Here is a 15,027-nt window from a genome sequence, read left to right as displayed (position 1 = left end):
TGCCTTTTGAATTTATTCTTCTACTTTTGCTGGAGTTTGCCCGAGGAACGTCATCATGCGAGGTATGATGTGCCCATAGCCCATTCAAGGCTTATCTTGTCAAAGCAATATGTAGTTGCATCTCTCTGCAAGTCACGTTGGCTTTTGCAAAGTATCATGCTGTACGTCGTCTCAAACTTTTATTATTGTCATTTGTTTTAGTAATATCATTTGCAGGGCCTTTGATGATCTTTTCCAAGAACTAATTAATTTATCACTTTTAGCACCTTTCACTGTCATTGCTTTTTGATGAGTCCTTCAACTGTATTGTACTGTATGGTAATGGTTAGTGGATACATCGGCACATCGGTTGTGCCACCATATCCCAAACGTTGATGAGGCATTTGCGTGCAACACAAGTTTATCATTTTTAAAAATCTTTCTTTCCAAGAGGAGTAGGCTGATCGCGTAGGTATTTCATTTGCAATATTTCTTTCCTAGTTCCTTTATATGCAATTCTATCTGAAAATCATTACCGAGAGAGCTTGTCTTTGAATTATTCTATTTTGCAAGAGTCTTGTAGATGGACTTTATTCTAGGATGATTGCTTCTCGGCTTCATATGTTTCCTATAAGACTGTCCAAAGTGAAAGTACGTTTCTATTAGATTTCTATTTTTATTTACTTCAATTAGCTAGTGTACATGTGCAGCTTAATTTCCTTAGCCAAATTCGTCTTAGTAACAAAGGAGATGGACCCAAGGTGGCAAAAGTATTGATAGATGTGTACTGTGCTGTGTTTAAGGCACTATTCCACTGTATTGATTGCACCAAGTAGGCTTGCGTATGATGATGTCTCTTTTCCTTCCTAGGTCTCCTGCAGAGGCAAACATTTTTGTTATGATATGATTATTAGAGATTCCATTTTGAAGATCTCAGATGTTTATATTTGTTGGACAATATCAGGTGTTGATTACTGAGGTTGGTAGTGGTCAGAAAAAAGCTAATAGCAGCAAAAAGGATTGAAAGAAGGCCTCTGGTTCTGAGGGGGAAAAAGAAAAAGATGCAACTGAGGCTTACATTGAATTAGACTCAAGGATACAATCAGTCTAGTTAACTGTCAGTTTCTCTTGTTCTTTCCACTGATTTGTACAATCTGCGATGATTTTGCAATTTCTCTGTTGACCTTATTGTACCTTTTCATTCTTCCACGGGGTGAACAGAGCATTTCCCTATGTTTCAAGCAATGAGGCTGATGACATTGTTGAGGTCCGGACACCACTGCTCTCTCAACTGGTAAGCTCAGGGGCACAGAGTCACTTGAGATGAATAGCTTGTGAAGGGGAGCTATATGATTGGTGCTAGAGGGAAATAACCTTACTCTGTGCTCTGATATCTGTAGTATTTTTATGCAGTTTCACTCAAATAATTTTAATGTAGGAACACAAGCTCTGATGCTTCTTGACAAAATCTCATCCAAAAATCAGATAGTCAGTGACCGATTTTTCCGTGCCTTATGCTCAAAACTTCTACTTCCTGCTGCCATGAATTCTTCCAAGGCAAGTGACACTTATTTTTTGACATCTGATTAGACATACTATATAAAATGCTTACTGCCGCTTTGAAAAAGCGTTCATCAGGAAAATTTCTCAACTGGAAGCTTGACATCTCATGGATGTGGAGCTTTGTGTTTATATTTACATTCTTCTTTTAGTTCTCTTTATGCAAATGAAGATCAAATGTAGCTTGAGTTTGAAGGGGATGATGTTAATTGGTTTCATTTTTATGGACATAAAAGAAATGTACTCGCATTGAAAGAGTTAAATGATTTGAATTTGATATTGCTGAGTTTGGGGTCTTGGAAAGATGAGATTACAATGTCGGAGTATCTTATGATTGCTTGCCATTTCCCTGTCCATATCCTTTTGTCCTGGTTTTGGCACTTGAAATCCCCCTCTCAAGAATAAGAAGCTAACAAATACTTAAGAATAAAAGGAAGAAACAAGGAATGGTTTATGCTTCTCTCTCTCTCTCTCTCTCTCTCTCTCTCACCTGTTTTGGTTTTTTGGCATTCTTCAGGCAGAAATGTTTATTGGTCTACTTCTTAGAGCCAGGAAAAGTAAAGTGAAGTGAATTTACAGCATGTGGCCGCTTTTTTAAAGCTTTTTATGCATGTTGTAGCAAGGACCGTTTTAGTCTTCCTTTGTTCTATGTCATGGTTGCTAGATATCTCTCTTTGCTTAAATCCAGAGATAAATCCTGCGAAAATGGGGTCAATACTCTTAGATGAGCGTTTGTCTGCCTCGCTTCCTCATAGAAGTGCATGCTTGGGACATCTATTTCAGGCACTTCCTGGTTGTAAAAGTAGAATGTCAAGCTAATATGTCATATTTACAGAACATGGCTTATTGTGCTCCTGTTGGTTGTAGTACGTTAATATCTCTTATGTTCCTTCTTCTATAGATTTTAACATATAAAAATTTTCTGAGAAATGAGACTCAATAAATGTATGATGAAATGCGTTTCCCAGTTTCCTATATTCTAATGCAAGTTCAATAATACTGGCTGCGTTTGGAAAAGCTTTTGGGGAAAGCCTCTGGAAAAATGCAAATACCTTTGGTCTGAAAGGATTTGGTGAAATGCAAAAGCTGCTTGGTAAACTGTAATTAAAAAGTGCCTTGAAAAGAAAGTTTGGGAAAATGCTGTTTGGTAAACAAAAATTGGCAAATGCCTTTGGCTGAGTATTTTAGTATTTTTTTAATAATTTTTATATAATTTTTATTTGTTTCTTTTCTTTTTCTTTTTCTTTTTTTTCCTTCCCCAACCCCTCCCCTACCTCCAGCCGGTTCGGCAATCAGCCAGGGGAGCGGCCGGCGAGGCCGAGCCTCGTCCGGCCATGGCGGGGATCGACTTTGCTGCCGCCGCCGCCCGGTCGACCTCGCAAGCCCATGATTGACGTTGCTCGCCTCTTCGCCTCCCACAACGTCAAGTCCACCATTTTTGCCGCCCCTAACAGTGCCCTCTCCTTCCAATGCTCTGCCTCGCCTAGGTTTTGCGTCGACCCCCCAGATCTGCGCCAAGAACCTAGATCTGACCATTGCAAAGGGCCGCCTTGCCTGGGTTTCGTGTCGGCGACCCAGATCTGACCACCGAAGAGGGGCACCTCGCCTGGGTTTCGCACCGGCGACCGAATCCTCGCCAATTCTACCTCTCCAAACTTGCTAAACTCCTTCACCAAAGCCTTCTTTTTTATTTTCAGAGGCAAATTCCCAACAAATACAGTTTGCAACAGCTTGCTCTCATCGTCGTAGCCTTCTTTTGAAGCCATCGCATCAGCCGGGTCATCCGCTTTCTTCCTCTTCTTCCCCGCAAGTTTCTCTCCCACTTGACCATCTGCTTCTTCCTCTTCTGCTTCCCCATACTTCTTAGACTCATAAACCCTCTCAAGCTCATCTCTCTTCCTGTTTTTCCTCTTCTCCTTTTCCTTCAATTTCGATTTCTCACCCCATCTTCATTCGCGAAGCCACCAGCTTGACTGCTGAATTTCAGCTTCCTCGATTTCTCCATCTCGGAATTGACATCTGAACCAGAACCCACCTCAGAAGCTCCTTTCGCGCCGAGGACCCAGGATGAGGGCCGCCTTGCCTGGGTTTCACGCTGGCCGCGCGACCGGCCCTTGCTTGGGTCGCGTGGCCCCTCGTGGCGGTTGTGCAAGCCCAGGCGAGGTTGCTGGGTTGCACGACAACGCCGGCCCCCCTCCGGTCGGTCGTCGTCCCCTCACAGCCACTCCAGCCAAGGTGTAAGCCAAGAAGACGATGAACAGTGACAGACAAGGCCAAAACCGGAAAATAAAAAAATAGATGAGGATAGTTTCGGAAGAATATTTTTTACTTACCCGGTACTGTTGCTTGCCGAAAATGCTGAAATCCAAGGCAGCCTTCAAGCTGCCTTGGGCTTTCAGCCTTGTGAAGGCTCACTTTGAGCCAAAGATATTTTCAAAAATTTTACCAAACACCTGATCCTTGGCCCAAAGGACTTTGGGTGTCTAAAGCTACTCGGGAAAGTGGTTCCCAAACGCAGCCATTGACAGGTTGCACTGCAGCAGCCATCTCAATATGCCTGTGGATATCTTTTTCTTCTCTCTGAGTTTCTTAGAGCCCGACCTCCTTTGTGGTGAGGACGGGATATTCTTTGGTTTGTTTCGATGTTAAAATGAAATTACTGGAGGATGAGGGTTTCAGATGGAAATTTCTTGAACAATACATAGGGTTGTGCTGGAATGTAGTGCTCCAGAATGAGTCGGTTGATGAAGAGCTAGAACATTTTGAAAACATTTTTGAAGAAGCTGACAACAAAGAACTCAATACTTCAAGGGAAGAAAATAAGTTTGGCTCAATTGTTGATGATTCCGTGAAGGACGATGATTCCTCAGAAGAGGAGGAGGAGGATGGCTTGCCTGTCTCTTCTTCAGATGATGATGAACTCTCTGACGAAGCAGCTCAGTTGCTTATAAAGGATTCATCTCCAAATACTCAGGGAGTTGAATAAGCTATAAATAAAATTGATCAATCTGGTGTACATTTGACTGATTACTTGCTTCCTGGAAGGTCTAATCCCAGACAAGAGAGCCGTCTGAATGCCTCTCCCACCCAACCCAACCCCCCCCTCCCTCCCTCCCTCCCTCTCTTTTGTAGTTTCCCTGTAATGTAATGTCCTGTTGTAATTTTGTCAACTCTATTTGTTTCATATGATCTCTCATTCATTGGTTTAGGAGCATGTTATTCTTGAAGTAAGTATTTATTATTTTTCCAAGGAGGCTATACTTCAATTAGTTGTCTACAATTCTTCATCTAACTAGTGGCCTGCTCTTTGTTTCTTTTCTTTGTCTCTTTTTTTCATTTTGATATGGATAACCTGTAGCTGTTGCCAGCTTCTGAAATCCTTTTGCATTTTCGTAAGCTCTTGCTGACTAATGTTTGAAAAACTCCTTATGAATTGATTTCATTCCCATTTGGGGAACTATAGCAATGCAGATCGTGTAAGCTGGTGGGAGCTCATGGTACTTGCTTCACATGTTCATCCATAAGTTGCTACCATGGCTCGGACAATCCTGTCTAGGCCTGACATTGTGTACAATGGAAACCCATTAAATGACCTCTCACTCCTGGCCTTCCTAGACAAGTTAATGGAAAAGAAACAAGCAAAGCTCATCGCATGTGGTTCCCAAATTGAACCTGCCAAGAAGGCGAGTAATCAATTTATGTTTCTTTGCCCTAGTATAATAGTGCTCAAGTTGCTTTCCCTCTGTCTATGACCCGTTGACTTTCCTATGGAGTGGCCACTGCCTATTGTGGAACCCTAGTTTATTTCTGCTCCTGTTTTTTCCCCAGCTTGATATGAACAATCTGTTAATTGGGCCAGAAATTCTGTCACTTGCTGAATCGGACATTTCACCGGAAGGTCTAGTTTTCCACAAGTTTATATAAATAAAATGAAGAAATGTTTACTTGGTCATGAGTGCTGTTTGCTGCTATTGATTACGTTTTGGAATGAAGAAATGTTTCAGTGTGATATATAGGTGACTAGCAGTTTCATGTTTCGGTCCGTCTCGTTATTTTTTAGCATCAGGGGGAAATTTGTTTCGCATACTGGTAAGGGAAAGGCCTTGGTAATAGTGCTTGAGGGATAACTTCCTCTATAGAGACATAAGGATACACGTGGGCTCATTTCTAAGGCTGGGTCAACATGGTCACTTTGGTAAATTAATTTTGGCAATGTGAATTTTTTATTCAGTTTCGTTTTCAATTAGTCTGTCAGTCTTGGCATGAGATATGAATGAAGAATTTCATCAGCTGTGGCCCCAAAGGCATCCTATTCTAGTGATATGATTTCTTTGGCTGGCTAGTATTTAGCGTTCCCTTTGTATTTGGCTTTTCATGGTGAGAGAGTTTATTATTTTGTCCTAGACTTTTTGAGTAAGTATTCGTGGAAAGCCATAAAAGAGCGCATTTCTTAGTTGGAGTCCCTTGCTGGACGATGTTGTTCATGCTTGGATTGTGGAACTTTCTTCCAGCATTATAGTGGAATTCCCTCTTTTCTTTAATTGTGTAATAAAACACCATCTGATCATGATACAAATTGCCGTATTCAAAGCTTGTTGCAAACTAAATCCACTTTGTGATTAACTGGAGCATTTATTAGTGCATCATTAGCATAATGGTGGTCATTTTGAAAAAGAGTTCATGCGAATATCCTTTATGTGTTTCTGTCGTTGCATGACTTGATAATGTCCTTTCAGAGGGAAAAAAAAAATATATCTGCGTCCCTGGTCATAAAATGGGTTCTTCGTTCTTCTGTGGCTTTTTGGCATGTTTTAATTGTCCATCTGCTTGAAGAGAATTCGATCTTTTGATTTTTGGCATTTGTTTTCTACTCTCATGTTCAGTCTAGTTGTCTGAGGTCTTATACATATATTTTCTGCTCCAATATGGTTGTAATGTAAACTACTTTTGTAGAAAATAAAAGAGATGACACTTATGTAATTTGTAATTACACTCTCTGCGTTTGGTAATTGTTGTGTTTATTGTCTAATATGTGCAGCTCTCACAGGGAATGTAGAAGAGTTGAAAAGGTGGCATCTCTGCTCGGATTCTGAATATGGGGGTATGCATTTAGATAATATTCAGCTGGTGGATCAAACAGTTGACCAAAAGAGAGAGAGAGAGAGAGAAGAAAATGTGTCAAACAGGAAATTAACGACCGGTATTTTGCACACTTAAGAGTACATCAATTCAAATTTGTGTTTCACTGGCCATCATACTGTTCTGGCAAATGGTGATTTGACTTTTCATCTCAGCAGTACCATCTTTACCACTATTGTCACTTTTCAGGGCTATCGTCTGCCTCTTTGGAGATTAATGGTGCTGGGAATGGACCAAGGCTATTGCTCAGTGATTATTCCTATAGTGATTATATTGACATAATGACTTGTGATGGTTTGAGTTCTGAACACTTTTCCCAGGGCGAGTACTTTCCTTCCTTTTCTCCACAGTGCATGTGCTGCTCGATATGATTGCGAGGAATGGTAACCCCTACAAAACGAAGTAAAGGAAGACATTCACTCTGAATGCTAATCAAGAACTTCTCCTAATACTGCCTGGCCATAGCCTGAGACCACTGAACTATCAGTAAATGTGTTCAAAGATATGCAGCAAGTACAGTGCTAATATATCTCCATTTAAAGTCACGATGCCTGAAATTTCCAAAATCAAGGTGAACATAAAAGCTCAAGATATCCTCTAGACTGGTCGAATTGAATGTTTCTCGTCACGAGGGCCATGTGTGCCAACAACATATCTGACTTTTACTGTCGAGATGACCATGAATTGCTGTAATTATTTCTTCAAGACATAGCAAAAACAAAGTAAGAAGACAGCCCGCCGACTAAGTAATAAGATCATATCTGTTGTGAAATGGTTTCTAAGTAGTACCAAAATGCAAAAGTACCATAAGATACACACAGAAGCTGGATCTCTGTCTTTGAATGCCTAGGTCAAAACCGACCACATCAAAGGAGCAAACCATGGTTACTTAAGGCATGTTTGGTAACGTTTTTGTTTCTTTGATTTTGTTCTTCAAAACAAAAAAGAATTAAAAACATGTTTGGTAATGCAAATGATTTTGATTCTGATTCTAACCCCGAAATACTTTTGGACCAAGAATAAGAACCAAAAAAAAAGTTGTTTCTCCAAAAAAAGAACATTTTTTTTAGAATAAAAAAGACAACGTTAGTCTTCTCTCATGTTTGTTAGGCGCCCGCGAGGCGTAGGCCTGGTCAACCCAACCTGGTTCGGATAATTTTTTCCAAATAAAAATTTGAGAAATTAATAAAAAATTTAAAAAAATAGAAAATGATTAAAAAATAAAAAAGGGAAATTCTAAAAAATTCTAAAAAAAGCCCAAAAATTCCAAAAAAATCTCAAAAATTAGAAGATGGGTCATTTCAATTGACCAATCCTATTTTCGACGATTTTTTCTTTCGATTTTTTTCAAATGAAAATTTTTCCCCTCATAGGCAAATCATTCCAAAAAATTCTAAAAATTTTAAAAAAAATCTCAAAAAGTAGAAAATGAATCCATTCAACTCACCAATCGTGTTTTTGGTGATGTTGCCTTTTGATATTTCCTAAGCCTTGTCTGATTTGTTGCTGGAGTACCATGTTGCGTCAATAAGCATCTACATGGCATCCAAAGGTAAAACCGAGTCACTTATGTGGTAGAGATGAATTTTATTCATTTTGAGCAATAAAAAATAATTGAGTTACCTCTTTCATCCTTGGCATATGCATAATCTCAAGAGAAACATGGGAAAACAAAAATTTTAGCATATTATTCTTCCAAGGAACAAATCTAAAGCATCTCAATTTTAGCCAAAAAGATGTCATGGTGCAAGAAGATCACAATTGTGGGGTCTAAGAAAAGTCATCAAATGTGATTATGAATTATTTGATTTAAACGATAAATTGAGAAGAGAAATTATTTTCCAGAATAGAAATTTTGTGCGGTTACCAAACGCGTTTCGGTCTCGGAAACAGAAATTTTGTGCAGTAACCAAAAGAGTTCTGATTTTTTAAAATTCATCAAGGAAAACAATCAAAAAAATTGATTCTAATCAGAATCACTTTTTTGAAATAAAAACGTTACCAAACATGTCCTTAAATAAAAAGTAGTTTACCTGCACATCCAAGGGGATTGCTCGTTGAATGGCTTCAACATTCATTATAACATCATAAAATATGTCGACGAGTTGTGTTGCCAGCAGCATAGCATTCTAAAGCCGATGGGCCAACGCAAACCCCAATGCCTGCTCCAAATTTTTCATGTGATATAGGATAATGGCATATAAAAAGCAGCTCAAAATAGGCTTCTTCTCCCCCTGTCATGAATTATAAAGCAACTGATTTTAGCAAACTTGTTAGGAACGCTGAACTTGAATGACCAGTATGCCGAAATCACTTCACAAACAAATTGAGCACTGAGTCCCAGTGTTCTTAAAAGAAGCAGGCTGCTCGGAGATGGCATATTCTTATTTGGCCAAGTCAAGTGATACGAAAGTTCCTTTAGAAGTTCTTATTTATCCACATATCTAGTTACCTCAATGCTCCTTTCATCACAGAAGAAATTTGCGCTGCAAATATGAAATTCACAAATCGGGTGATGTGGACATGCATTTTTCTACAAAAGGAAGTGACCTTGAGCTCATTTAATCTTTGAATTATTCAATTAAACTATATACAATGCGATTCTCGAGAAAGAAATAGAACAGACCTAAAACACAATTTCAGAAATTGGTTCACCTCCAACTTGGTCTCTTCTCTTACGGTGTCCCAAATCGGGTCACCATAATCTGGGACCGAGACAATGGATTCCGACTCGGGCCTCCACACCCCCATCGTGTAGACGGGAAAGACCTTCTCGGGCCGGGTATCACTCCAAGCTCTCTTCTTCGATCGACAGTTGACTCGGAATCATTTTTGAGAGCAAAGAAGGGTCGATGCTCTCGTCGCTTAAGCAAGTCATGACAATGAAAACGAAGGAAAAAAGCAAGTCATCCCTTTTTTTTTTTTTTTTGTTTTTAAGTTTAAATTTTGTATGAGATAAAATGTCGATATACTCTTTATCAATTTCCTAATATTTAAGTTCAATATAAATAGAAGGGAAAATTTTAACAGATGAATTCCCATGTTCTACGATACAAGTTCTCGAGAACTATACCAAAGAATAATTTTATTATTTCTAACGGGATGAGATAATTTGATAAAATTTGATATAGAGAACATTCCAGATAATTATGGCATATGATGAAGATTCACCTTAGCACGAACGAGGGGAAAAAAAAGGAAAAATCTGAAAGATATCTTAATGAAATTTCGCCATGAAAATTCAAAAAACAAAAGCTCCCCTTGAATTTTTGTTTTTGTGGACCTCACATATATATAGCATATAATGAAGACTTATCTCAGCAAGAACGCGAAAAGATAAGATTTTCTAAGATTCACCGTCAAAATCGAACAGGAAAAATTTGAAAGATATTCTAATGAAATTCCCTATAAATTAAATTTTTGTGTTCGCACACCTCGAGGAGAGCTAGGTTTTAATTTGTCCAACCGTAGAAGCAGAAACATTGTGCAGAAAACGCAGAGGAGCTCACATGGAGGGAATCAGGAAACGTCCATGGTCCGATCTCCCGCCGGAGCTTCTCTCCATGATTGGCAGTCGGCTCCAAACTCGCATGGACGTCCTCCGGTTCCGCAGCGTCTGCTCTTCGTTCCGCTCCTCCATCGCGCCGCCTGCCCCGCGACTCCCTTTCCAAGTACCTTCCGCGCGGAGGCTCGACCTCGACCTCTTCCTCCACGAGAGAACGGTCTACGCCCTCAAGACACCGGCGGACAAAGCCGCTTCCGGTCGCGAGTGGCGGCTGCTGAAGCTCGAGGAGGCGGAGCTTGGGGATATGCTTATCTTCGGCCTCTTCTCGCGTCGGCTGCCACTCGGGTCCTTGCCCCGCAAGTTCCCAGAGGTACTCGATTCCCTCCAATTCCGAGTTGAAATCTGTAGAGAATACACGCTCCAATATCGCCATGGTTGTACCCAAGGCCTGAAAGTAGTGGTGCATCCGGATTGTGCTCTAGATCAGCGTGTGGTTTATTTCATCGATTTGGAAAGGCAATTATGGTATTGGAAGCATGGGGATGAGAATTGGAGCCATTTAGGCTGCGGTTACGAGGACATCGAAGTCTACCAAGGCAAAGTTTGGGCCGTCGACGTGTCCGGGTTGGTTTCGCAGATCGATTCATCTTTCACGCTCGGAAATTTCTCACGGCTGCCAATTGGCAACGACAGCGACCCTTGCTTCCACCGAAAGCGTTTGGTGGTGTCAAATGACGATCTCTATGCAGTCGACAGACATTTTGTACCTCGCAGATCGTGGAGGCGTGACTTGTCTGATTTTAGAGCCTGTAAATTGGATCAACAATGTGGGAGATGGGAAGAGGTGAGAAGCTTGGGCAATTCAGCTTTCTTCCTCTGCAACCTCTGCTCATTCGCGATCCCGGTGCGCGAGCTCGGCTGGTGTCCTGGGGATTGCATCTACTACGCCGGCAGCACCTTCACCAATCACTTGACGGGAGGAACTAGGGCTTTTAGCTTGGCGGATCGGAAGCCCAGGTTCGTGGATTTTTCTCGTTTCTTCGATTGACGAAGGAGTACATGTTTACTTATTTTCCTCTTTTGAGTTACAAGAAACATAACCATAATAAACATCAATTCCTTGTCTAAGAATATAAGTACCATTTAAGGAAAGCTTTTTGAGTGATGTTCTTTGGAACCATATACTGATGGAACTGTCGTATAAGGCTGGCGAGGAGGTCGCACGCACCTGAACGTATTCGTCTGGAATAGAACCGAGGAAATAAAAATCTCCCGCTCTTTGTTTCTCTAGGTATAAACCGAATCCACATGCACCTGTCAGCCAAGGTTTGAAATTAAGACGAGTTAAAAACACTAACGAGATCACTGGAAGCACAAATTAAACTGGAAGGCATCTGACCATGTGATACTTGAAAAGGTAGATGTGTACTTCATTTGGACTTTAGATTACCTGAAAACGGTCGCGTTTCCAAGAGAATCTGCAGCACACCTGCCAATGTATGTGTCAAAGTCAAGCAATAACGTGAATTCTGATGTTAAGCCTCTATTATCCAGACCAAACTTCGACTTTCGGAAATACGCTTAGACGTGAAAACTGTATTTGCAGGAATGTTCAAGAGCTAATTGCATCTTTGAAATCGTAAAAAGGTGCGACAATAGCTTCTCGTCTATGTCCCAAACCTACAAATACGATTTCTACTTAAACTGATCTCTCAAGAACAACTTGAAATATAAAAATGCAAAGGGTTTGTGCACCGGTAAGTCCAAAAACCCGTCACTATAGGGCAATCGAGTCCTAAAACTTGTAAAATGTGCAGTCAAGTCCTGAAATTTTTCAAATTGGTGTCCAAGATTTGTAGAATTCAATGAAAAATTCTTGAATTTTTCACTTTATTCCGTTCATACTAATCTATAAATTTTTAAGTGATACTACTCCGACCAAAATTCACAAATGTCAGTAAATATGGTCGTCGAACCACGATTAGCTTGCCAAAAACCAGTGTTTTTCATTAGGTCGGGGATTAGAGCTTGAGAACGAGAGACGGCTTTCTCAAGTTTTCTACCATAGTTAGGTCATGAAATTGAATGACCCATCAGGGCATGAATAGGGGGGAATATGAGAGAACTCAAATGAGCAACGTGACTCGAATACCCACAAGAAGAAAACGCCGGTTAATTTTTACGGAGATCTTGAAATCGAGCAACTTCAGCTTGTAACAGAACTATCGAATCGTTTTTAAGATCAGATTAAGGACTCGCTCGTAAAGTGAAGATGCCTCTGCTAAGCTTGCTGTTCATTGCTTAACTTGCCGGCCCTAATACTCTCGTTCTAATCCAACACGATGAAGTGGGCCAAAAATCCTTAGCTTCAAGACAACGATAATAGCCAACTCCAAAGCCAAGCCACTCCAAACATGAATTGCTTTCTTTCAGAATAACTCCAACAAATGATTACCCCTTTGAGAAATAATAATAATAATAATAATAAGTAAATTCAATTGAGGATTGAAGATTTTATTTGATAGATTGATGTCTTAAAACTTTGGAAACGCGCCAATCAAAATCCGAATCACGGTCTTGGGAATTTAGGCATCCGAAATCAATGATACCCTCGTGAAATCGTGCCACGCATATTTTAAATCTTAAATTATTAATTGGTCATAATAAAACCTCAAAGTTGTCAAAGTAATTAACATCAAAAAGTTTTCTCTTTATAGGTATATTACCCATGTTTTTCCCACCATCTCAATTGTGTTTTTTTTTCTCTCAATCGTTCCGAACTCGAGGTTATTTTGTCTGGTCACCGGCGTCAAAACTCTGACACCGGTTATGGTCCGTCTCTCTGCACATCACAACCAAGACTTGACAAGGAGGCGATGGATCTCCGTATACAAGTGCGAAAGAAAAAGGGAATGCCAGACATCAGAAATTTAACTAATGCAGCCACATGCAGATCCACCAAATACAAATGAATTTCAGCTCTGTGACTCAACCCTATCTTCAGTCAAAGCACATAAAAGTGGAAAGGAACTTGTTACCGTTGTTAGTGTTTTAAAGAAATTGAAAATTTAGTCATTCGTGCGAATTAATTCCCCCAGCTGACACGGGGAAAAAATTGCAGGAGTGCATACCTCTTCTTTGACAGCTTCTAGTTCAGCATCATCTCTTGCATTCAATAACTGTACATGTGAAGACGCTTCTATCTCCAGCTGACCTGTCCAAAAGCACAGTCGTCAGATTCAGAACCGTGCTTATGATGTACATGTGATCTTCCAAACTTGCAACAAGGGTAAAATACTTTCTAATTTAGCCGCTTCAACTTCAGCATGAATGCAGTAGCTCTCAGCCACCTCAAGCTTTGTTTAAGTGCCTGACAAGCAGCTTCCCAGCTTTCCTTTACCTTGTCCTGACAAACACATACACTGTTGAGATAAAACTCACCAAATAAAACACGAAAAGTAGCCTATCATAGAATGCCAAAATCTAAAGACACGCACAAAAATAGGGCAAAGAAACTTCTCTAGAAATGGATAAGCAAACGGGTATTTGACACATTCTGCAGAATCTGGAACATTCAAAAACTAAAAAGACACATTGTCAGAAAGTTAGCTAAGTACCAGGTTGTCAGTTATTGTGCGTACAAAGCATTTTTGCGGTAATTGAACTGTGAACAAGTTCGCGCCGTGAATTTGTGTTTTCTATCTAGATCATTGTGAATCATGGCATAGTCTCTCTCTCTCTCTCTCTCTCTCTCTCGTTTACTTATCCTAGATTACGTTATGTTGCCAATCCTTTGGATGTTTTGTTTCATTAGATTAGCTATCCTCTAATATTGATTTTATTTTTTCTGTGGTCCGTAGCTATCCTCTAATTGAGTTCTTCGAAATTAGGGAGTTGGTTTACGTGTGAAAGTATTCTCCAACTTTGAGTCGGTTAATTAACAATTTCTCTATTTCTAACGGGTCAAATAATTTGATATTAATTGAATTTTGGAAAGCACCTAAGATATTTATGGCATATAATAAAAGGCTTATCTTGGCACAATTGAGGAAAGAGTAGATTTTTCGAGATTCACGATCAAAATTGAATGGAAAAATCCGAAAGATATTCGAATGGAACTCCGGAGAAAATATTGCGTGAGTGAGACACTCCACGCTGGATTAATACAAAACCAGGCGTGGAGTATCTCACTCACGCAATATTTTCTCGGAACTCCGATATCAAAATTGAAAAACAAAACTCCTCAAGGAGAGCCAGGATTTCAATTTGTCCAACCGTGGAAGCACAAACCCTCTTCCCAAACCCATCCACAACACTTCCGATTTGATCTCTGCAGACATACGCTGACGATTTCTTCTTCTTCTTCCTGCAACATCTGCGGTCGTTTGTGCAGAAAACGCAATAGCTCACATGAAGGGAACCAGGAAACGTCCATGGTCTGATCTCCCACCGGAGCTTCTCTCCATGATCGGCAGTCGGCTCCAAACTCGCATGGACGTCCTCCGGTTCCGTAGCGTCTGCTCTTCTTTCTGCTCCTCAATCCCCCTGCCTCGTCGCGACGGCCCGCGATTCCCTTTCCAAATACGTTGCTTGCTGAGGCCCGCCCCCTTCCTCCTCGAGAGCACGGTCTACACCTCGAGATCCCGGAGGACGGAGCCACCTGCGGTGGCTGCTGAAGCTTGAGGAGTCGAATTGGCGATGAATCCACTTCCATTTTTTCTGAGCTCAAACTACAAATAAGTAGTGCCTCTATCCCATATTTTAGACTAGTTTTGGCTGACCGTTTGGCCGTGGGGGTGCCACTTGAAAATCGGTATGAGAAGACGAAGATTGAGTTGCATGTG

General features: G+C 40.5%; 1 protein-coding gene and 1 pseudogene across 1 annotated transcript; one reads left to right on the top strand and one right to left on the bottom strand.

Annotated features, from left to right (window-relative positions):
- Window positions 1-6,924: 6,924 nt before the first annotated feature.
- LOC125316172 lies at window positions 6,925-9,556 on the bottom strand (annotated as a pseudogene).
- Window positions 9,557-10,166: 610 nt separating this feature from the next.
- On the top strand, window positions 10,167-11,231 carry LOC125316171 (F-box protein At2g26160-like). Its single transcript, XM_048283666.1, has one exon. The coding sequence runs from the start codon at window positions 10,188-10,190 to the stop codon at window positions 11,229-11,231; it is 1,044 nt and encodes a 347-aa protein (XP_048139623.1). The 5' UTR covers window positions 10,167-10,187.
- The last annotated feature ends 3,796 nt before the right edge of the window (window positions 11,232-15,027 follow it).

The sequence above is a fragment of the Rhodamnia argentea genome, chromosome 8 (assembly GCF_020921035.1).
Source record: "Rhodamnia argentea isolate NSW1041297 chromosome 8, ASM2092103v1, whole genome shotgun sequence".
In the NCBI taxonomy this organism is placed as follows: Eukaryota; Viridiplantae; Streptophyta; class Magnoliopsida; order Myrtales; family Myrtaceae; genus Rhodamnia; species Rhodamnia argentea.
The sequence above is the reverse complement of the archived record's forward strand: the minus strand, read 5'-3'. Positions and strand labels throughout refer to the sequence as shown.

Bases quoted from the DNA above. Each gene is read 5' to 3' on its own strand.
- LOC125316171 (XM_048283666.1), top strand. From the start codon at position 10,188: ATGGAGGGAATCAGGAAACGTCCATGGTCCGATCTCCCGCCGGAGCTT.